This window comes from Macaca nemestrina, chromosome 10 (assembly GCF_043159975.1).
Source record: "Macaca nemestrina isolate mMacNem1 chromosome 10, mMacNem.hap1, whole genome shotgun sequence".
In the NCBI taxonomy this organism is placed as follows: Eukaryota; Metazoa; Chordata; class Mammalia; order Primates; family Cercopithecidae; genus Macaca; species Macaca nemestrina.
In genome coordinates this window covers 11,176,524-11,200,504 of record NC_092134.1, presented here as the reverse complement: position 1 = coordinate 11,200,504, position 23,981 = coordinate 11,176,524, and the positions used below count along the sequence as shown (strand labels likewise).

Below are 23,981 nucleotides of genomic sequence, written 5' to 3'. Positions count from 1 at the left end.
CTCACTACAGTCTCAACTCCCCAGGCTCCAAGTGATCCTCCTGTCTCAGCCTCCCATGTAGCTGGGACTATAGGCGTGTGTCACTGTGCCCGGCTAATTTTTTTTTAGTAGAGACAAGTCATGCTAAGTGGCCCAGGTGAGTCTTGAACTCCTGGACTCAAGTGGTCCTCCTGCCTCGGCCTTCCAAGGTGCTGGGATTACAGGCATGATTTGTTTTTAATTAAAGAGCTAGGAGAGAGTACAGATTGGATAGTATATTTGTTTTCTGTTTCTGCCGTAACAAATGACCACAGACTTAGTAACTGGAGATAAGAAATCCAGATGGGTCTCACTGACTAAAATCAAGGTGTTGGCAGGACTGGCTCCTTCTGGAGGATCTAGGGGAGAACCTGTTTCCTGGTCTTTTCTGGTTTCCAAAGGCTGCCCACTGTCCTAGGCTCATGGCTTTGTCCATCTACAAAGCTGGCAACTGCATTTCCCTCACTCTGATTCTGTCATCACATCTCTGTCTCTCACTCTCCTGCCTCCCTCTTGCACCTATAAAGACCTCTGTGATGACACCAGGCCTGCCTGGATAATCCAGGATCATGTCCTCATCTTAAGGTCCTTGATCACATCTTCAGAGCCCCTTTTGCCATGTAAGGTGGCATATTCCCAGGTTCTAGGGGCTAGGATGTGGATGTGTTGGAGGCCGTTATCCACTCAGCCATAGGTAGACAACCGTCTCCACCACAGAGTCCTATTAACATTTATCCTCCACATTTTTCAGTTACTAACTCCTCTTTAATCTATTTGAATCTTGATTCCATCTGCATCACATCTTATTTATTTATTTATTTTTTGAGACAGCGTCTCACTCTGTCACCCAGGTTGGAGTGCAGTGGCACGATCTTGGCTCACTGCAACCTCCACCTCCCGGGTGACAGAGCAAGAGACCATCTCAAAAAAAAAAAAAAAAAAAAAATCTGAGCAATTCCTTATTGGTCTTTTTTTGAAAAATCTGTTCTTGGCCGGGTGTGGTGGCTCATGCCTGTAATCCCAGCACTTTGGGAGGCCAAGGCGGGCAGATCACCTGAGGTCAGGAGTTTGAGACTAGCCTGACCAACATGGTGAAATCCTGTCTCTACTAAAAATACAAAAATTAGCTGGATGTGGTGGCACATGCCTGTAATTCCAGCTACTCGGGAGGCTGAGACAGGAGAATCGCTTGAACCCAGTAGGCGGAGGTTGCAGTGAGCCGAGATAGCGCCACTGCACTCCACTCTGGGCGACACAGCAAACAAAACTCTGTCTCAAAAAAAAAAAAAAAAAAAAAGAATATTCTCACAAGTTTATTTTATTGTACAAAATAACTTTTTTAAAGAACAGTTATAGATTTACATACAAATTGGAAAATAATGGCCTGGCGCGGTGGCTCACGCCTGTAATCCCAGCACTTTGGGAGGCCGAGGTGGGCGGATCACCTGAGGTCGGGAGTTCGAGACTAGCCTGGCCAACATGGAAAAACACCATCTCTACTGAAAATACAAAATTAGCCGGGCATGGTGGTGCGAACCTGTAATCTCAGTTACTCGGGAGGCTGAGGCAGGAGAATCGCTTGAATCCAGGAGGTGGAGGTTGCAGTGAGCTGAGATTGTGCCATTGCACTCCAGCCTGGGCAACAAGAGCGAAACTCTGCTCAAAAAAAAAAAATTGGAAAATAATGCAGAGGTCCTTTGGCTTCTGTATGTAGTCTCCTGTGTTGTTAGCAGCATATATACATATATATAATATATATATGTATGTATATATAAAATATACGTGTGTGTATATATAAATATATATGTGTATAAATGTAAAACATACGTGTATATATGTATATATAATATACATATGTGTATATATAATATACATATGTGTATATGTAATATATGTATATATAATATATGTGTGTATATAAAATATACACATATGTTAACATATATGTTATACATACATATATAATACATAACATACATGTGTTATACATACTTATATAAATATATACATATATATTTTATACACACATATGTATGTGTGTATATATATACACGTATGTGTATATATTTATGTATATACACACATATGTATATATGCAAAATATACATATCCGTGTGTGTGTATATATATATTTTGAGACAGAGTCTTCCTCTTTGCCAGGCTGGAGTGCAGTGGTGTGATCTCAGCTCACTGCAACCTCCACCTCCCAGGTTCAAGTGATTCTCTGGCCTCAGCCTCCCGAGTAGCTGGGATTTCAGGTGCCTACCACCACACCTGACTAATTTTTCTTTTTTTTTTTGAGATGGAATCTCACTTAGCCGCCTAGGCTGGAGTGCAGTGGCACGATCTCGGCTCACTCAATGCACCCACCGTCTCCCGGGTTCAAATGATTCTCCCGTCTCAGCCTCCTAAGTAGCTGGGATTACAAGCATCCACCATCAAGCCCTGCTAATTTTTATATTTTATTAGAGACGGGGTTTCACCATGTTGGCCAGACTGGTCTTGAACTCCTGACCTCAGGTGATCTGCCTGCCTCAGCCTCACAAAATGCTGGGATTGGCCGGGCGCAGTGGCTTAAGCCTGTAATCTCAGCACTTTGGGAGGCCGAGACAGGCGGATCACGAGGTCAGGAGATCGAGACCATCCTGGCTAACACAATGAAACCCCGTCTCCACTACAAATACAAAAAAAATTAGCCGGGCGTGGTGGCGGCGCCTGTAGTCCCAGCTACTCGGGAGGCTGAGGCAGGAGAATGGCGGGAACCCGGGAGGCAGAGCTTGCAGTGAGCCGAGATAGCGCCACTGCACTCCAGCCTGGGCGACAGAGCGAGACTCCGCCTCAAAAAAAAAAAAAAAAAAAATGCTGGGATTATAGGCGTGAGCCACTGCACCTGGCCAACAGCTTATATTAATATGGTATGTTTGTAATTGCAAATTTGTGTTTTGAAATATACTGCAGAAACATTTTGTACTGAAAAAAACCCTTTCAGTAACATTTTGATTAGAATTGTAATATGTTGTAAATAGTCATTCGCTCCATTCCCTAGTAGCTGTGTATTGAGCACTTCCTGTGTGCCAGGCATTGCAGATTCTAGGGATGCTGTGGACCTCTCATCGGGGGGGGGGTTTTCTAGTGAAAGTGACCATGTGTTATGTAAGTCTGCCTCCCAGGCACATGTCTCCACTTGTTCAGATCTGGGTTCTTTTCCCACATCTGCTCCTGTGGGTTGAGAACTTGAATCCCTTAACGACTGAGGGTCTCACCTTTGCTCTAAAGTGACAGTGGCAGAGGAGGCAGGTCAGGTAGTATGGCAAGCCCACTGACAGGCACAGGGTATCAAAATACCAGCTGCTGTGCTGGCGTGGCCTGCAGATTGCCATGGTGGTTCACAACATTTTGAATTAGCTGTCTATACTGAAAAATCAGAGAATTTCACTTCAGACATTCCCATTTTCAGCTTTTCTGGAAAAATCAAAGATTTCATGGCATGGGCTTTTCCTCCCAAACCCCATCAATTGGCAGGAGCCCTGTAGCAGGGGTGCCCTTTGGCTACCTCCCTGTGGACTCCCTCTCCTGGACTGAGTGTCTCCAGGATTACCAGGCTTACGCAGCATTGTTTTTGTTTTTGTTTTTGTTTTTTTGAGACGGAGTCTCGCTCTGTCACCCAGGCTGGAGCAGTGGTGCGATCTCGGCTCACTGCAAGCTCCGCCTCCCGGGTTTACGCCATTCTCCTGCCTCAGCCTCCCGAGTAGCTGGGACTACAGGCGCCCGCCACCTCGCCCGGCTAGTTTTTTGTATTTTTTAGTAGAGACGGGGTTTCACCATGTTAGCCAGGATGGTCTCGATCTCCTGACCTCGTGATCCGCCCGTCTCGGCCTCCCAAAGTGCTGGGATTACAGGCTTGAGCCACCGCGCCCGGCCGTTTTTGTTTTTTTTTTTTGAGACTAAGTCTCGCTTTGTTGCCAGGCTGGAGGGCAGTGGCACTATCTCGGCTCGTTGCAACCTCCGCCTCCCGGGTTCAAGCAGTTCTCCTGCTTCAGCCTCCCAAGTAGCTGGGATTACAGGCACATGCCACCACGCCCAGCTCATTTTTGTATTTTTTAGTAGAGACGGGGTTTCACCATGTTGGCTAGGTGATCTCAATCTCTTAACCTCGTGATCCTCTTGCCTTGGCCTCCCAAAGTGCTGAGATTACAGGCGTGAGCCACTGTGCCCGGCTTATGCAGCATTTTTCCTTCTAGAGGATTTCAGAGAAAAGTGAAATCTTGATTACCCCCAGCCTGAGTCATTCATTCACATGACCACAGTGCCAGCCCCTCATATGCCTTTGAGTTCATGCCTGTGGATTCAGCTGGACGTTACCTTCCTTCTGCTTACCTCTCAGGGCTCACCCGAGACAGCACTGCCTTCAGGAAGTCTTCCTTCATCTCCTAGAGTAGGAAGGGCAGACTTTCCTGCTGGCCAGGCCTCCCTGCAGTCATCGGATGTTACTGTAATTACTTATTCTGGAGCTGCTCCTTGCAGGACTGAATACTCCATGAGAGAATGTCCTCTGTCTTGGTCAGAGACTCCTCTTCGCCTCTAGCTGCATGTCTGGCATGTAGTAAGCACTTGTTAACTCTTCAGTGAATGAACGTAGGAGTCTTGTGTCCTCCGCTGTCTTCCTTGGCCCTTGATGTGTGGTTCTCATCCCAGGCCTGCAGAATGATCACAAGGCGGTGATGAAGCAGGTGGAGGAGGCCCTGCACCAGCTGCATGCTCGTGACAAGGAGAAGCAGGCCCGGGACATGGCTGAGGCCCACAAAGAGGCCATGAACCGCAAACTGGACCAGAGTGAGAGCCAGGGCCCTCCACAGGCCTTCGCCAAAGTGAACAGCATCAGCCCTGGCTCCCCAGCCAGCATTGCGGTAATCCAGGGGTTGGCCACTCAAGTCCATGCCCAGGGGACACTGTGGGTCAGGTAGCCTTCAGGGGTGTGGAAAGACAGACCAGTTGTCTCCATGCTGCGGTGCTGAGTTCAGACTAGTTGTCTCCATGCTGCGGTGCTGAGTTCAGTTACTCATTTAATAAACACTGAGTGAGGCCTGCTGTGTATCCAGCCCTGTGCTGGGGGCAGAGTTTTAGAGAGGGGTCAGCCCCGGCTGCCCACTACATTGGTGGGGGAGTGACCTGTTCCCAGTGACAGAAGATGATAAATGTCCCAAGAGAGGGAGAGGATCTCTTCTTGGGGCTTATTTTAGCTGGGCACTGAATGATGAAAATGAGAATGGCATCCTGCCAAATGAATTAGTTATGCATGTTATGTGGTGTGTTAAAAAAAACCTTAGGCTGGGCACAGTGGCTCATGCCTGTAATCCCAACACTTGAGAAGGCTGAGGCTACTTGGAAAGCTGAGGTGGGAGGATCACTTGGGCTCAGGAAGTCGAGGTTGCAGTGAGCTGTAACTGTGCCACTGCACTCCAGCCTGGGTGACAGAGTGAGACCTTGTCTTAAAAAAAATTACAGGCTCACGCCTGTAATCCCAGCACATTGGGAGGCCAAGGCCGGTGGATCACTTGAGGTCAGGAGTTCGAGACCAACCTGGCCAACATGGTGAAACCCCGCCTCCACTAAAAATATGAAAATCATGCCACTGCACTCCAGCCTGCGCAACAGAGTGAGACTCTGTCTCAAAAAAAAAAAAAAAAAAAAAAATAGGCCGGGCACGGTGGCTCAAGCCTGTAATCCCAGCACTTTGGGAGGCCGAGACGGGCGGATCACGAGGTCAGGAGTTCGAGACCATCCTGGCTAACATGGTGAAACCCCGTCTCTACTAAAAAATACAAAAAACTAGCCGGGTGAGGTGGCGGGCGCCTGTAGTCCCGGCTACTCGGGAGGCTGAGGCAGGAGAATGGCATAAAAACCCGGGAGGCAGAGCTTGCAGTGAGCTGAGATCCGGCCACTGCACTCCAGCCTGGGTGACACAGCGAGACTCCGTCTCAAAAAAAAAAAAAAAAAAAAAAAATTACCCATTTAAAGTGCTTAGTGTTTTTTAGTATATCACAGAGCTATGCATCACCACAATCAATTTTATTTCTATTTAAAAAATTTTCAGCCAGGTGTGGTGGCTCACGCCTGTAATCCCAGCACTTTGGGAGGCTTAGGTGGGTGATCATCTGACGTCAGGAGTTCAAGACCAGCCTGGCCAACATGGCGAAACCCCATCTCTACTAAAAATACAAATGTTAGCCAGGTGTGGTGACATGTGCCTGTAATCCCAGCTACTCAGGAGGCTGAGGCAGGAGAATCTCATGAACCCAGGAGGTGGAGGTTGCAGTGAGTGGAGATCGTGTCACTACACTCCAGCCTGGTGAGAGAGTGAGACTCTGTCTTAAAAAAAAAAAAGGGGGTTTCACTATGTTGCGTAGGTTGGTCTCCACCTTGTGGGCTCAAGTGATTCTACCACCTTGGCCTCCCAAAATGCTGGGATTATAGGCATGAGCCACCATGCCCAGCCATAATCAATTTCAGAACATTGTTCCTGTAAAGAAACTCTATAGTGATTTGCCATCACTTCCCAATCCCCCAGCTCCCTGCACGCAGTTACCTACTTTCTGTCTCTATGGATTTGTCTATTCTGGGCATTTCCTCTAAGTGGAATCATATAATATGTGACCTTTTATGACTGGCTTCTTTCACTTAGCATATTTTCAAGCCATCCATATTGTAGCATGGATCAGTGCTTCATTTGTTTACAGACAGGGTCTTACTCTGTCACCCAGACTTGAGTGCCATGGTGCCATCATAGCTCACTGCAGCCTCAAACTCACAGAGTCAAGTGATCCTCCTACCTCTGCCTCCCAAGCAGCTAGGACTGTAGGCACACGCCACCATGCCTGGTTAATTTTTTATTTCCATTTTTTTTTTTAGAGATGGGTTCTCACTATGTTGCCCAGGCTGGTCTTGAACTCCCAGCTTCAAGCGATCCTCCTGCCTCGGCCTCCCAAAGTGCTGGAATTACAGGCATGAGCTGCCATGCCTGGCCCTTCATTCCTTTTTTTTTTTTTTTTGAGACGGAGTCTCGCTCTGTCGCCGGGGCTGGAGCGCAGTGGCCGGATCTCAGCTCACTGCAAGCTCCGCCTCCCGGGTTTACGCCATTCTCCTGCCTCAGCCTCCTGTGTAGCTGGGACTACAGGCGCCCGCCACCTCGCCCGGCTAGTTTTTTGTATTTTTTTAGTAGAGACGGGGTTTCACTGTGTTCGCCAGGATGGTCTCGATCTCCTGACCTCGTGATCCGCCCGTCTCGGCCTCCCAAAGTGCTGGGATTACAGGCTTGAGCCACCGCGCCCGGCCCCTTCATTCCTTTTTACGGCCAAATAATAGTCCACTACCTGGATATGTCATATTTTATTTTTCCATTTGTCAGTTAATGGGCATTTGGATTGTTACCACTTTTTGCTATTATGAAGAGTGTTGCTATGAACATTCTTTTTTTTTTTTTTTTTGACACGGAGTCTCGCTGTGTCTCCCAGACTGGAGTGCAGTCGCATAATCTCGGCTCACTGCAAGCTCCACCTCCCAGGTTCACGCCATTCTCCTGCCTCAGCCTCCCGAGTAGCTGGGACTACAGGCGCCCACCACCACGCCTGGCTAATTTTTTGTATTTTTAGTAGAGGCGGAGTTTCACCGTGTTAGCCAGGATGGTCTCGATCTCCTGACCTCGTGATCCACCCGCCTCGGCCTCCCAAAGTGCTGGGATTACAGGCGTGAACCACCATGCCCAGCCAGCTGTGAACATTCTTATACATTTTTTTTTGTGGAGATGTAGTTAAATATAATTCCACAGCCACTTCTGGGGTAGGTCCTAATCTTTACTCATTTCATCCTCGAGAAAAAGCCTCACAGACCTGAAGTAACTTGTGTCAGGATACATAGTTCCTGACAGGTGGAATGGGGTCCTAAACCCTGGTCCTACCAGTCTTTTTTTTTTTTTTTGAGACGGAGTCTCGCTTTGTGGCCCAGGCTGGAGTGCAGTGGCCGGATCTCAGCTCACTGCAAGCTCCGCCTCCTGGGTTTATGCCATTCTCCTGCCTCAGCCTCCCGAGTAGCTGGGACTACAGGCGCCCGCCACCTCGCCCGGCTAGTTTTTTGTATTTTTTTTTTTTTTTTTTGAGACAGAGTCTCGCTCTGTCACCCAAGCTGGAGTGCAGTGGCCGGATCTCAGCTCACTGCAAGCTCCACCTCCCGGGTTCACGCCATTCTCCTGCCTCAGCCTCCCGAGTAGCTGGGACTACAGGCGTCCGCCACCTCGCCCGGCTAGTTTTTTGTATTTTTTTAGTAGAGACGGGGTTTCACCATGTTAGCCAGGATGGTCTCGATCTCCTGACCTTGTGATCCGCCCGTCTCGGCCTCCCAAAGTGCTGGGATTACAGGCTTGAGCCACCGCGCCCGGCAGTTTTTTGTATTTTTTAGTAGAGACGGGGTTTCACCATGTTAGCCAGGATGGTCTCGATCTCCTGACCTCGTGATCCGCCCGTCTCGGCCTCCCAAAGTGCTAGGATTACAGGCTTGAGCCACCGCGCCCGGCACCAGTCTTCTTTAATGATCACAAGTCTGTAAGTTGCACAGAAGCTCCATCTCGTTCACTACCCCATCTACAGCATCTACCCCAGTGCCAGTTGGCCCACAACAAATATTTGTTAAAGGGGTGAATGAGTGGTCGTCTGTGTTCTTAGGACCTAGAACAAGAGTGTCACTCTAGTCTTGGGTCCACCCTGTGCCTGTGGCTGCTTGTCTGAGGGCTTCTAGGGCAAATGTCTTGTCTAAATGTTGACCACTGAATAAAATGGGCCCAGCGTGGCTTGCCTTCTCTTACCCTTGAACCTGGGTTAGGACCCCAGAGAGCAGCATTTGGCCTTTCCCATGCTCCTCAAGGCCTTCACAGTGTCTGGTAATTGCCAGCTCTCAGACATTGGGCAGACCTGGTCATCTTTACTAGAGCTGCCCTCAAAGGAACCCAAGGAGGAGGTGGCCCCATTAGCCACTGCCCCTTCCTGCATGAGATGTCTACATCCCTAACCTCTTTGTTCTGAGCCTACCCTGTAGAAAACAAACTCATGACTTTGACGTTAAATTGGGTATTGAAGGTTAGAGAACACCAGGAGCACACTGAACCTCTAGCCTGATTTTCCATTTTTCCTTCCCTTTCCAGGGTCTGCAAGTGGATGATGAGATTGTGGAGTTCGGCTCTGTGAACACCCAGAATTTCCAGTCACTTCATAACATTGGCAGTGTGGTGCAGCACAGTGAGGGGGTGAGTGGGGCTACCTGGTGTCTTGGTCTGTTTGGGCTTCTCTAACAGCGTGACATAGGCTGGGTGGTTTACAAACTACAGAAGTTCATTTTTCACAGCTCTGGAGGCAGGGAAGTCCAAGATCAAGGCACCAGCCAATTTTGTGTCTGGGGAGGGCTTGCTTCCTAGCTCCTAGGTGGTGCCTTCTTGCTATGTCCTCATCGGAACCCTGGGAGCTCTTGTATAAGGGCACTAATCCCAGTTGGGGCTTCACCTCTCACGACCTAATCACCTCGCAGAGGCCCCACCCCTAATACCATCACATTGGTGGTTAGGATTTCAACATATGAATTTCAGGGGGCCACAGACATTCAGGTCATAGCACACGGCCTCTGGTCTATAGTCCTGGAGTTGCTGGAAGTGTTGCTGAGGCCCTGAACTGCTGCCTTCATGGTGTTGTTCAGCACAGCCCCATTCAAGGCCTTTACACTTGCTATTCCTTCTGCCTAGAATGCTCTTCCTCTTCATCCTCTTTCTGTTTTACACTGGTGACATGCTCTCAGGGGGCCTTTCCTGGCTACCCTAACCTAAATTCCCCTCTCCTCTACCCTGCCTCTGTTTTCATTTAACTAGGTTTCTTAGAGATCTTTTCTTTTCTTTTTTTTTTCTTTTTTTTTTAAAAGACAGGGTCATGCTCTGTCACCCAGGCTGGAGTGTGGTGGTGCCATCATAGCTACGTCACTGGCTAATTTTGTTATATTTTGTAGAGGTGGGGTCTTGCTATGTTGTCCAGGCTAGAATTTTTGTTGTTGTTTGTAGCAAAGATCCACACTTTTCAGGAGTGACACTGTGGCAAAGCCCAGGAAAATTATTAACTAAAGTTTTTGGTTCCCAAATGAAGTCTCCAGTTAACCCAACAGTTCTGGATTTTTTGACTCCTGCTCAGCTGCGTGGTTCATCTACTTGTAACGCATCAGTGCAGGCCAGGCCAGGTCAGGTCAGGAGATGGCTCACAGTTGCCTGTGCCCCTGCTAGTGGTCAGGCCATCATTTCTGCACTGATACTGTCATCAAATCTGTAACTTGTATGGATGTTTAAAATGATTTTGTGAAATTTATCAGTTGTTTTGCTTATGGCTCTTGCATTTTGTGTCTGCTTAAAGAAATTTTTTTTTTTTTTTAAATAAATTCTTGGCCGGGCACGGTGGCTCACACCTGTAATCCCAGAGCTTTGGGAGGCCGAGGTGGGCAGATCATGAGGTCAGGGTGATTGAGACCATCCTGGCTAACATGGTGAAACCCCGTCTCTACTAAAAAAACGAAAAATTAGCCGGGCATGGTGGCACACGCCTATAGTCCCAGCTACTGGGGAGGCTGAGGAAGGAGAATCCCTTGAACCCGGGAGGCGGAGCTTGCAGTGAGCCGAAATCACGCCATTGCACTCCAGCCTGGGTGACAGAGCAAGACTCCATCTCAAAAAAAAAAAAAAAAGCTTTTAATTCTTTTATTGTTTCATTTTTGTTTTTCCTTTAGTCTATCTGGAATTTATTGTTATTATTATTATTTTTTAAATTTTTATTTGAGACGGAGTCTCACTCTGTCACCCAGGCTGGAGTGCAGTGGTGCAATCTTGCCTCACTGCAACCTCCGCCTCCCACGTTCAAGTGATTCTCCTGCCTCAGCCTCCTGGGTAGCTGAGATTACAGGTACACTCCACCATGCCTGGCTAATTTTTGTATTTTTAGTAGAGATGAGGTTTCGCCATGTTGGCCAGGCTGGTCTCGAACTGGCCTCCCAAAGTGCTGGGACTACAGATGTGAGCCACTGTGCCCTGCCTATTTTTATTATTTTTACAACAGTTTTATTGAGATTTAATTCACATACTACACAGTTCACCCATTTAAAGTGGTTTTTAGTGTAGTCACAGAAACCATCACAATTGTACATTTTCATCACCTCTCCTCCTGAGGCAGCCACTTTCCAGCCACGTGTCCTTCAGAAAGACTACAAGCACGCAGAGCTGCCAGTTGATTTTAATATTATTAAGGTGTAATTTACCTGCACCAAGATCCACCTTTTTCAGTGTACGGTCCCGTGAGTTTTTCTTTTTTTTTTTAGATGGAGTCTTGCTCTGTGGCCCAGGCTGGAGTGCAGTGGCGCAATCTCGGCTCACTGCAAGCTCTGCCTCCTGGGTTCACGCCATTCTCCTGCCTCTGCCTCCCGAGTAGCTGGGACTACAGGCGTGTGCCACCACGCCCTGCTAATTTTTTGTTTTTTTTAGTAGAGACGGGGTTTCACCATGTTAGCCAGGATAGTCTCAATCACCTGACCTCGTGATCTGTCCACATCGGCCTCCCAAAGCTCTGGGATTACAGGCGCCCGCCACCACGCCTAGCTAATTTTTTTGTATTTTTAGTAGAGACGGGGTTTCACCATGTTAGCCAGAATGGTCTCAATGTCCTGACCTTGTGATCCACCCGCCTCAGCCTCCCAAAGTGCTGGCTGGGATTACAGGTGTGAGCCACCGCACCCAGTTGAGTTTTCTTTTCTTTTTTTTTTTTTTTTTGAGATTGAGTTTTGCTCTTTTGTGCAGTCTGGAGTGCAGTGGCATGATCTCGGCTCACTGCAACCTCTGCCTCCCGGGTTCAAGTGATTTTCCAGCCTCAGTCTCCTAAGTAGTGGGGATTATAGGCGCCCACCACCACACCCAGCTAATTTTTTTTTATTTTTAGTAGAGACAGGGTTTCACCATGTTGGCCAGGCTGGTCTCGAACTCCTAACCTCAGGTGATTCACCCACCTCCCTCCCAGAGTGCTGGGATTACAGGAGTGAGCCACTGTACCTGGCCATTCCCGTGAGTTTTCACAAATGTATGTAATATGTCATTGCCACCACGATGAAGGTGGAGAGCATTCCATCACCCCGTAAAAATTGCCTCAGGTTTCTTTGTAGTTAATCCCTCCCCGTCAACTTCCAGAATGTCATAGAGAGAAAAACCAAACAATATATTGCCTTTTGAGTCTGATGTTCTTCACTCAGCACAGTGGATTCTGAGACTTCTGTCTCTTGTGTGGATCTGTAATTCATTTCTCTCTTTTTTTTTTTTTTTGAGACAGAGTCTCACTCTGTTACCCAGACTGGAGTGCAATGGCGCAATCTCGGCTTACTGCATCCTCTGCCTCCCGGGTTCAAGCAATTCTCCTGCCTCAGCCTCCCTAGTAGCTGGGATTACAGGTGCCTGCCACCACACCTGGCTAATTTTGTATTTTTAGTAGAGATGGGGCTTTCACCATGTTGGCCAGTCTGGTCTTGAACTCCTGACCTGAGGTCATCCACCTGCCTTGGCCTCCCAAAGTGCTAGGATTACAGGTGTGAGCCACCATCCCTGGCCTAATTTGTTCCTTTTGATTACTAAGTAGTACTGCAGGGTGTAGCTGGACCACAGATTATTTTTCCGCTTACTAGTGAGGGATGTTTAGGTTGTTTCCAGTTTTTTGTCCTTACTGAGAAGAGCTGCTGGGTTTTAATCTGTCTTTTCCAGTTAAATGTATTCTCAGCTTCCTTGTAGGCCTATAAATCCTTCTTTATAAAAGAAGTTATTCAATTTTAAGCAAAACGAATTTTTTCTTCATGTGAAATTTCTCGGGGAATTCCAAGATGTCATTGGATAAAAGCTGAGCTGTCTTGGTGGGCTGGAGGATGGAGAAGGTCGCGTGTTGTGAGTAGGGCCTCCCTGGCTTCAGCCTCATTCCCTCAGGGGACCTGAGCTCAGCTGGAGAATCAAGAATCTGTTTTGTGAGTCAAGAAAAAAAAAAACCTTGCCTAGCATGGTGGCTCATGCCTGTAATCCCAGCACTTTGGGAGGCTGAGGCGAGTGGATCACCTGAGGTCAGGAGTTTGAGACCAGCCTGGCCAACATGGTGAAACCCCATCTCTACTAAAAATACAAAATTAGGCCAGGCATGGTGGCTCACACCTGTAATCCCAGCACTTTAAGAGGCCAAAGTGGGCAGATCACAAGGTCATGAGATCGAGACCATCCTGCCCAACATGGTAAAACCCCATCTCTACTAAAAAAAAAAAAAAAAAATTAGCCGGGTGTGGTGGTGCGTGCCTGTAGTCCCAGCTACTTGGGCTGCCGAGGCAGGAGAATCACTTGAACCTGGGAGGCGGAGGTTGCAGTGAGCTGAGATTGCGCCACTGCACTCTGGCCTGGGCCACAGAACGAGACTCCATCTCGAAAAAAAAAAAAAATTAGCCGGGTGTGTTGGCACTCCTCAGCTACTTGGGAGGCTGAGGCAGGAGAATCGCTTGAACCCAGGAGGCAGAGGTTGCAGTGTGCTGAGATCACGCCACTGCACCCCAGCCTGGGTGACAGAGTGAAGCTCTGTGTAAAAAAAAAAAACACACACACACACACACACAAAAAACAACCTCACAGTGTTCTATTGTGAGACATTTAGATAGTTTGCAGTTTTGTGAAGATTAGCACTCTTGCAGATCCATTTCTATTTCTTTTTTAATTTTTTTTGAGACAGAGTTTTTCTCTTGTTGCCTACGCTGAAGTGCAATGGCATGATCTCAGCTCACTGCAACCTCTGCCTCCCAGGTTCAAGCGATTCTCCTGCCTCAGCCTCCGAGTAACTGGGATTATAGGCGCCCGTCACCACACCCAGCTAATTTTTTGTATTTTTAGTAGAGATGGGGTTTCACCATGTTGGCCAGGCTGGTCTTGAACTCCTGACCTCAGGTGATCCACCTGCCTCGACCTCCCAAAGTGCTGGGATTACAGGCATGAGCCACTGTGCCCAGCCCTTTTTTTTTTTCGGAGATGGAGTCTTGCTCTGTTGCCCAGGCTGGAGTACAGTGGTGCTATCTCAGCTCAACCTCTGCTCAGCTCACTGCAACCTCTGCCTCCCGACACCCAGCCTTCTTTAACAAACTTTTTGCAGGTGGGATTTCTAGATCAAATGCATACAGTTTCAAGAGGAAAAAAATCTTTAAAAAAATGTAAGTGACTGGCCGGGCGCGGTGGCTCAAGCCTGTAATCCCAGCACTTTGGGAGGCCGAGACGGGTGGATCACGAGGTCAGGAGATTGAGACCATCCTGGCTAACACGGTGAAACCCCGTCTCTACTAAAAAATACAAAAAACTAGCCGGGCGAGGTGGTGGGCGCCTGTAGTCCCAGCTATTCGGGAGGCTGAGGCAGGAGAATGGCGTAAACCCGGGAGGCGGAGCTTGCAGTGAGCTGAGATCCGGCCACTGCACTCCAGCCAGGGCGACAGAGCCAGACTCCGTCTCAAAAAAAAAAAAAAAAAAAAAAATGTAAGTGACTGTTGATGGATAAGAGATTTCTTTTTGGGTGATGAAAATGATCCAGAATTAGATAGTGGTGGTTGTTTATACTAACTACATTGAATATAGTGAACTCTGAATATACTAAAACTAACTTAATTGTATATTTTTAAATGGTGAATTTTATTGTATGCAAATTATGTCTCAGTGATAAAAATAGGCTGGTTGCAGTGGCTCCTGCCTGTATTCCCAACACTTTGGGAGGCCAAGGCGGGAGGATCACTTGAGGCCAGGAGTTTTAGACCAGCCTGGGCAATATTGCGAGACTGTCTCTCCCCAAAATATTAAAAAAAAAATTAGCCAATCATGGTAGCATGTGCCTGTAGCCCCAGCTGCTCTGGAGGCTGAGACAGGAGGAACACTTGACCCCAGGAGTTCACGGGTACAGTAAGCCAAGGTCACCCCACTGCACTCCAGCCTAGATGATAGAGTGAGACCCTGTCTCAAATAAATAAAATATACATTTATCCTTAAAATCACATAGTGCAATTGTATTTACAAATAAAAGTCCTAGTGTTACAGCTCTAAGAATTTGTCTACCAGGTTTTCCGATCATCACTGGAAATGCCCCCTCCTCCCAAAAGAATTATTTATTTTTTTTTTTTGAGACAGAGTTTCGCTCTTGTTGCCCAGGCTGGAGTGCAATGGCGCTATCTTGGCTCACTGCAACCTCTGCCTCCTGGGTTCAAGCAGTTCTCCTGCCTCAGCCTCTCGAGTAGCTGGGATTACAGGCATGCACCTCCAAGCCTGGCTAATTTTGTATTTTTAGTAGAGATGGAGTTTCTCCATGTTGGTCAGGCTGGTCTCTAACTCCTGACCTCAGGTGATCCACCTGCTTCGGCCTCTCAAAGTGCTGGGATTATAGGCATGAGCCACCGTGCCTGACCCCAAAATAATTTTTTAAAAAGTCCTGTGTCTCTCCCTTCCTTAGTGCCTTCCACTACACATGCTGGGTCCTGGGCAAGGTACTGGAGCTGTAATGGGGAATGAAACAAATAGGGTCCTTGCCTTGGGAGTGCTTTGGTGGGGGAGCCAGGCCTTAATCAAGTAATCACAGCTGTATAATGATGAACACTGATAAGTGTTAGGAAGGAAGAGTGTTAAGAAGCTCAGAGAGTCAATCATGGGACCCTGATTTGGTTTGGGATTGAAGGAGTGTTCCTCAGGAAGTGACCTTCAGATGTGTATAGAAGTTTCTCTGGTCTGGGGAAAGCTGGCAGGGAGAAAATCCTTCTTAGGCCCTGGGGTGGGAGGATCAAAGAACTCAGAGGAGGGTGGAGCCCAGAGCAGAATGGAGAGAAGGGGAGGAGGCGAGGCGGGGAGGTGTTAAGGTCAGGCCTGTGGTCCTTAGTAAAGATTGTGCTGTATTTTTCCTGAGGTGCAGAAGGGAGCCACCGCATAGTTCCAGGTTGGGGGGTGACAGGGGTAAGAAGCCTTCTCTGGATGTTAAGTAGAGAACAGATTGGAGGGTGATAGAGTTGTAGCAGTCAGTCAAGAGAGGATGGTGGCTGTGACAAATGGGGTGGAGGGAGGGGCCAATCAGAGAGACATTTAGGATGTAAAATCCATGAGCCTTAACCTGATGGAGTATGTCAAGGAGGCCTCCAGGTTTCCAGCCTGCCCAGGGGTGTCATTGACAGAACTGGAAGCACATGAGTATGTCCCTCACAGTTTCCGCATGTGGGTGCATGTGTCTACAGCCACTGCTTTTTTTTTTTTTTTTTTTTAGGACAGGATCTCTCTCTCTGCTGCCCATGCTGGAGTGCAGTGGTGCAATCATAACTCACTGCAGCCTCAAACTCCAGGGCTTGAGCAATCCTCCTGCCTTGGCCTCCCAGGTAGCTGGGACTACAGGTGTGCACCACCATGCCCGGCTAATTTTTTTTTCATTTTATAGAGACAGGGTCTTGCTATGTTGCCCAGGCCGGTCTAAAACTCCTGGGCTCAAATGAGCCTCCGGCCTCAGCCCCTCAAAACACTGGGATTATTAAGCATGAGCCGCCACGCCTAGCTGTGATTGCTTTTTGACAAAGATGACACAGAAAAGGCCTAGTGTACATGTTGCTCTGCATTTCTGCCCACTTTGAAGGGAATTCTGTGTCAGCACATGTGTATCTTCATTCCTTTGAATGATCCCACCATATCCCATTGGTCGGTTCACCATCTTTTACTTAGCCAGCCTCCCATATTCAACATTTAGGTTGTTTCCAGTGTTTGGCCATAACAAACAGTGGTGTAGTGAGTATCCTTGCCTGTGGGAGAATTTCTGCCGTGTTGCTAGACGTGTCATTACCGAGTTAAAGGCAGTGCACATTTACCCTTCATAGATCTTGTCAAGGTGTCCTCCAAGAAGCTTGTGCCAGTGCACGTTCTCTCAAGTAGCACCCATGAGTGCATCTGTTTCTAGCCCTCCCAACTATATTATAGTCTTCGGCAATGACATAGGTATTCTTTGACAATCTGGTAGGAAATGACTTTTTTTTTTTTTTTGCGATGGTGTCTCGCTCTGTCACCAGGCTGGAGTGCAGTAGCGTGATCTCAGCTCACTGCAACCTCCACCTCCTGGGTTCAAGCGATTCTCCTGCCTCAGCCTCCTGAGTAGCTGGGACTACAGATGCCTGCCACCACGCCCAGCTAATTTTTGTATTTTTAGTAGAGACGGAATTTCACCATGTTGGCCAGGACAGTCTCGATCTCTTGACCTCATGATCCTCCTGCCTTGGCCTCCCAAAGTGCTGGGATTACAGGCATGAGCTACTGTGCCTGGCCTATGCTGTATTTTCTTAGATTTAGAGATTCCACTGATAAACCTGACATATTTTTTTTTGTGTGTGGTAAATATATATATAATAAAAAAAATTACCATTTTAGGCTGGGAGCGGTGGCTGACGCCTATAATCCCAGCAGTTTGGGAGGCCCAGGTGGGCGGATCACCTGAGGTCAGGAGCTGGAGACCAGCCTGACCAGCATGGTGAAACCCCATCTCTACTATAAATACAAAATTAGCCGGGCGTCCTAGCGGGCACCTGTAATCCCAGTTACTCTGAAGGCTGAGGCAGGAGAATTGCTTGAACCCGGGAGGCAGAGGTTGCAGTGAGCCGAGATCGCGCCATTGCACTCCAGCCTGGGTGACAAGAGCGAAACTTTGTCTCAAAAAAAAAAAAAAAAAAAAAAATTACCATTTTAACCATTAAAAAATCTACGCTTTAGTGGCATTAAGTATGTTCACATTGTTTTACAAACATCACCCCACCCATCTCCCATCTCCAGAACTTTTTCACCCTCCTAAACTGAAACCCAATCTCCATTAAACACTAACTCTCCATTCCCACTTTCCACAGCCCCTGGCACCCACCATCCTACTTTCTGTCTCTATGAATTTGACTACTCCAGGGACCTCATCTAGGTGAAATCTTTACATTCTGTATAGTTTTTTTTGTGTTGTTTTGTTTTTGAGATGGTGTCTCGCTCTGTTGCCCAGGCTGGAGTGCAGTGGCGCAATCTCCACTCACTGCACCCTCCACCTCCCAGGTTTGAGCCATTCTTCTGTCTTAGCCTCCCTGAGTAGCTGGGACTACAGGCGTGTGCCACTAGGCACAGCTAATTTTTTTTTTTTTTTTTTGAGATAGAGTCTCGCTCTATCGCCCAGGCTGGAGTGCAGCGGCACCATCTTGGCTCACTGCAAACTCCGCCTCCTGGGTTCATGCCATTCTCTTGCCTCAGCCTCCCGAGTAGCTGGGACTACAGGCGCCTGCCACCAGGCACGGCTAATTTTTGTATTTTTAGTAGAGATGAGGTTTTGCCATGTTGGCCAGGCTGGACTTAAACTCTGCCTGCCAAAGTGCTGGGATTACAGGATACTGTATAGTTTTTTTCTGGCTTATTTCACTTAGCATAATGTCTTCAAGGTTCATCTGTGTTACAGCATATGTCAGAATTTCCTTCCTTTTAAAGGCTGTATAATATTCTACTGTATGTATGCACCACATTATTTTTATCCATTCATTAGTCAGTGGACACTGGGATTGCTTACACCTTTTTGTTGTGAACAGTGCTGCTGTGAACATGGTTGTACCAATATCTGTTCAAATCCCTGCTTTCATTTCATTGTATATGTGCCCAGAAATTTAATTGCTGCATCATGTGGTCATTCTATGTTTAAGGTTTCTAAAATTTTTTTTAACTTTAATATATGAACTTTTTTTTTTTTTTTTTTCCGAGACGGAGTCTCGCTCTGTCGCCCAGGCTGGAGTGCAGTGGTGCGATCTCAGCTCACTGCAAGCTCCACCTCCCGGGTTCACGCCATTCTCCTGCCTCAGCCTCCCGAGTAGCTGGGACTACAGGCGCCCACTACCACGCCTGGCTAATTTTTTGTATTTTCGGTAGAGATGGGGTTTCACTGTGTTAGCCAGGATGGTCTCGATTTCCTGACCTCGTGATCCACCCGTCTCGGCCTCCAAAAGTGCTGGGATTACAGGCATGAGCCACTGTGCCAGGCCTACTCATATTCTAATCAGATTTTTTGTTGATGTTGAGGTATAGGAGTTCTTCATATGTTCTGGATATTAAATCCTTATTAGATATATGATTTGCATGTATTTTCTTTTTTCTTTCTTTCTTTTTTTTTTTTTAAGACAGACTCTCGCTCTGTCACCCAGGCTGGAGTGCAGTGGTACATTCATGGCTCACTGCAGCCTTGAGCTTCTGGGCTCAAGTGATCCTCCCACCTCAGCCTCCCAAGTAGCTGGGACTACAGATGTGCGCCATCAAACCTGGCTGATTAAAAAAATATATATACTTTTTGTAAAGACGAGATCTCCCTCTGTTGCCTGGCTGGTCTTGAACTTTTGAGCTGAAGCAATCCTCCTGCCTGGGCCCCTGAAAGTATTGGGATTACAGGCGTGAGCCACCGTACCCAGCATGCATGTATATTCTCCTGTCATGTGGGTTGCCTTTTCACTCTGTTCTAGTGTCATTTGATACATAGAAGTTTTAGATTTTGGTGGCATCTTGTTTTGATTATTTTTATTTTTTTGAGACGGGGTCTTACTACATTGCCCAGGCTGGAGTGCAGTGGTGCAGTCACAGCTCACTGCAGCCTCGACCTCCCAGACTTGAGCAATCCTCCTGCCTCAGCCCCCCAAGTAACTGGGACTATAGGTGCACATCACCATGCCTCGCTAATCTTTATACTTTTTGTAGAGTCAGGGTTTCACCATGCCCAGCCTGGTCTTCAACTCCTAGGCACAAGTGATCTTCCTGCCTCCCAAAGTGCTAGGATTACTGGCATGAGCCACCATGCCTGGATATCGTATTTTAATTTGTAATTTTCTTTGGTATGTACTCCCCCCGCTTTAATTTTAATTTTTTAAATTAAAGTACTATATACAGGCTGGGTGCGGTGGCTCATGCCTGTAATCCCAGCACTTTGGAGGCCGAGGTGGGTGGATCACCTGAGATCAGGAGTTGAAGACCAGCCTGGACAACATGGTGAAACCCCATCTCTACTAAAAATACAAAAATTATCCGGGTGTGGTGGCGTGTGCCTGTAATCCCAGTTACTCAGGAGGCTGAGGCAGGAGAATCGCTTGAACCCGGGAGGCAGAGGTTGCAGTGAGCCAAGATTGTGCCACTGCACTCCAGCCTACGCGACAGAGAACCCATCTCAAAAAAAAAAACATGCTAGGTATGGTGGCACACACCCAAAATCCCAGCACTTTGGGATGCTGAGGTGGGCAGATCACTTGAGCCCAGGAGTTTGAGACCAGGCTGGCCAATATGGCAAAACCCTGTCTCTACTAAATACACATAAAAAATTAGCTGAGCATGATGCTGCATGCCTGTAGTCCCAGCTACTCAGGAGGCTGAGGCATGAGAATCGCTTGAACCTGGGAGACTGAGGTTGTGGTGAGCTGAGATTGCACCACTACTCTCCAGCCTGAGCAACAAAGCAAGACTCTATCTCAGAAAAATAAAGCAATACATACTCATGGTTAAAAAATTAATGATATGGAAATATATAAAAGTAAACATCTTCTTATTCCAAAGGACTAATCCTCTCTGGATGTAACCACTCGTAACAAGTTTTTCCATGTTCTTCCAGAAAACTTCACATGCTAGAGCAACACAGGTGTCCTTTTAGAAAATATTATTGGCCGGGTGCGGTGGCTCACGCCTGTAATCCCAGCACTTTGGGAGGCCGAGGCGGGTGGATGACCTGAGATCAGGAGTTCTGAGACCATCCTGGCAAAACATAGTGAAACCCCATCTTTACTAAAAATATAAAAATTAGCCAGGTGTGGTGGTGGGCGCCTGTAGTCCCAGCTACTTGGGAGGCTGAGGCACGAGAATTGCTAGAACCTGGGAAGCAGAGGTTGCAGTGAGCCAAGATTGCGCCACTGCACTCCAGCCTGGGTGATAGAGTGAGACTCTGTCTCAAAAAGAAGGAAAGAAACAAAGAAAATAAAATGCTATCAAATAGGTTCATACTTTGGTGGGGTTTTTGTTTTGTTTTGACTAAAACCCTTCATTCTCTGTACTGTATTTGAACAATACCTATTGATGGACATTTCTGATGTTCTCAGTTTTTGGATTTCTACACAGCCCTGGAATGAACACTTCATTTGTATGTCATCTTGTAATTGTGTACTATGTACCTTGGACATACCTTTTAAAAATTGTTGGTGGGGGGACACGTAGTTTTTGAGGAAGATGGTACTAAGGTCAGCACCCTGGCTGCCCTGAGAGCGCAGTGCCATGTTCCCTACCTTCTCGCCAACCACAGGATTATGCTGAAAATGAAAATCTTTACCAATTTGATAGGCAAAAAATGGGATCTCAGCATTTTAGCCTGTAACTGTGAGTACTAACAAGGCTGAACACAAAACGAGCTTATTTTCTTTTCAGAAGCCCCTGAATGTGACGGTGATCCGCAGCGGGGAGAAACACCAGCTTAGACTTGTTCCAACACGTTGGGCAGGAAAAGGACTGCTGGGGTAAAGTGTCTGTTTCTGTTCATTCTCACTGGGGCATCATTTGAGTGTTTGTTAAACGTGAAGCTGGAGGGGAAGGCTGGGGAGACATTGGGGAATAATGGGAATCCCCAGTTCGTTTGGAAACTGCAGATAAATCCTCGTGGTAGGAACGAGACTACAGCTGTAGAAGCAGAGGGAGCCCCAATGTCTCTCCTGGGACTCTCCGGTTCATTCATGCACTGGGCATTTGATTTAAAAGAATGAAAGAACATTGGTGAAAAGGTCAGAAGGGCTCGGCCTCTGACCTTCCTATAGGGAGCCTCCAAACTTACGCCATTCCTTTTCTTCTTTCTTCCAGGTGCAACATTATTCCTCTGCAAAGATGATTGTCCCTGAGGAACAGTAACAGGAAAGCATCTTCCCTTGCCCTGGACTTGGGTCTAGGGATTTCCTCCTTGTCTTCTCTCCCTGAAGCATAAGGATCTGGAAGAGGCTTGTAGCCTGAACTTCTGGGTGGTGGCAGTGCTGTGGCCCACTAGTGTAATCTCCCTGGATTAAGACATTCTTAAAAACTTATGCTTGGCCTCTTTCGCAAATTAGGCCACGGCCCTGAATAGGAATTCCCTAAATAGGAACTGTGGGCAAGTGGGCGGAAGTTATTCCGGCAGGTACTGGTGTGATGATGATGATTATTTTTAATAAAGAGTTTTACAGTGCTGATATGACCCTGTTGTCACCCCAACTGAATTTCTTATGACCCTCTCAAACCAAAGCTCAGAAGGGGTCAGAAGAGCTTCATAGAAAGTTGGGCAAAACAAGCTAGCAATTGTGAAGTCCGGCTTTGACCAACATATTTCTTTGCACTGAGGCCTTGCTGCTGTGGATACGGAAATTGCTAAGTAGTTCCATGCTTCCTCAGCAGCTGGGCCGCTAGGGCCATAGTAGCTCCCTTTGGAGAACAGGGAAAGCCTGGAGGTTCCCCAGGTGGCCCAGTGTGGTGTCGTGTCAGCTTCCTCTTTAGGAGGAAGCAAGCTCTCCAGAGGGCAGGAAGCTCCTTTCAATTAAGTAATAAGAACCCCTCCATTTTGTTTTTTGGAGAAAAGGTCCTGCTTTGTCACCCAGACTGGAGTGCAGTGTTGTGATAAAGGTTCACGGAAGCCTTGACCCTCTGGGCACTACCTCGGCCACCCAAGTATCTGGGACCACAGGCGTGCACCACCATGCATAGCTAATTTATTTTTTGTAGAGAGAGGGTCTCCCTGTGTTGACTAGGTTGGTCTCGAATTCCTGGGCTCAAGCAGTCCTCCTGCCTTGGCCTCCTAAAGTGCTGGGATCACAGGCATGAGCCACTGCGCCCAGCCCACTGCTAGTTCGACTTTTTATACTTGAGCCTCCTGGCTATGCCTTGAGATCAGCGCTATTTTGTAAACCGCTGAGGTGTGGATAGGAATGAGTAGATCAGACCTCTTGAAAATGCTTATTCTTCCTCCCTTTTATTTTTTGTCTCTTTTAAGATGGTAAAATGGGTCTCAGCGATTCCTGCCGATGCTTTAAATTATTTTCTCCTCTCCGTGGTATCAGTGTTCATTTCCCCAGTTCTTGCACACCACTTTCTGTTTTGGCAGTTCTGCCAAGCAAGCCCTGTATTCCTTGGGACTGGTTTTGCTGTGGTTGGATACAGATACCAGCTCGCCTTGATGGGATCAGTATTGCTGTGTGCTTCCAGCCACAGATTCTCACACTCAATTCCAAAGCCCTCCTATTGGGCGAATTCCCTCAAACTCTATTTGACCCAGCAGCCACACGTATTCCCCTCTGGTAGCCACAGACATGCTGTGTTTACCAGTGTTTGCTGTTTAAATTGCATGTTCTAATTCCAAGTATTTTCCAGTCTCTATTTTATAAAGTTTCTGACTATAATAAAAACAGCTTGCCTCAGTTTATCCTTTTTTATTTTGAGATGTATGCCTATTAATCAAATTACCATCACTGGGGCGTGGCATTGTGGGCAGGGAGAATTATTCACATTCTCCTCAAATGACAGCAGCAGACAGCCTTCTGCCTCAGTGGCTCTGGCTGGTTTCCCGCAGGGCTCCCAGTGGAAACCCATGTGGCCACCTGTTGCCGTCTTCCATGAGATGTTAGTGGAGAGCCACTTTGACGTGGAATGATCCTAATAGGTTTAGCCAGACTGGTTTTGCAGAAACGCCTTGTGCTGAGAACTGCAAGCTGGTGCACCCTGTGTCGTATCTGCCCTCAGCCAGCTGGAATTGTCTCCTACACGCGGTGCCCGGTGAGGAGGCGGGCAGGACAGTTGTGTGCTGCATCCATGAGACCTGGAAATTCAGTTTGCTTTTGGAAAA

General features: G+C 47.4%; 1 protein-coding gene and 1 non-coding gene across 2 annotated transcripts in view; both read left to right on the top strand.

Annotated features, from left to right (window-relative positions):
- LOC105494463 (proteasome 26S subunit, non-ATPase 9) overlaps window positions 1-22,343 on the top strand; it is a 28,984-nt gene extending 6,641 nt beyond the window's left edge. The window contains exons 3-6 of the mRNA XM_011762890.3: window positions 4,714-4,925; window positions 9,209-9,310; window positions 21,551-21,639; window positions 21,977-22,343. Coding sequence (XP_011761192.1) covers window positions 4,714-4,925; window positions 9,209-9,310; window positions 21,551-21,639; window positions 21,977-22,004 — 431 coding nt within the window. The 3' untranslated portion in view covers window positions 22,005-22,343. The remainder of the gene's footprint in view (window positions 1-4,713; window positions 4,926-9,208; window positions 9,311-21,550; window positions 21,640-21,976) is intronic.
- LOC112429135 (U7 small nuclear RNA) lies at window positions 15,156-15,216 on the top strand. The gene has a single exon (XR_003021272.1). It is a non-coding gene; the product is annotated as a U7 small nuclear RNA (small nuclear RNA).
- Window positions 22,344-23,981: the final 1,638 nt, after the last annotated feature.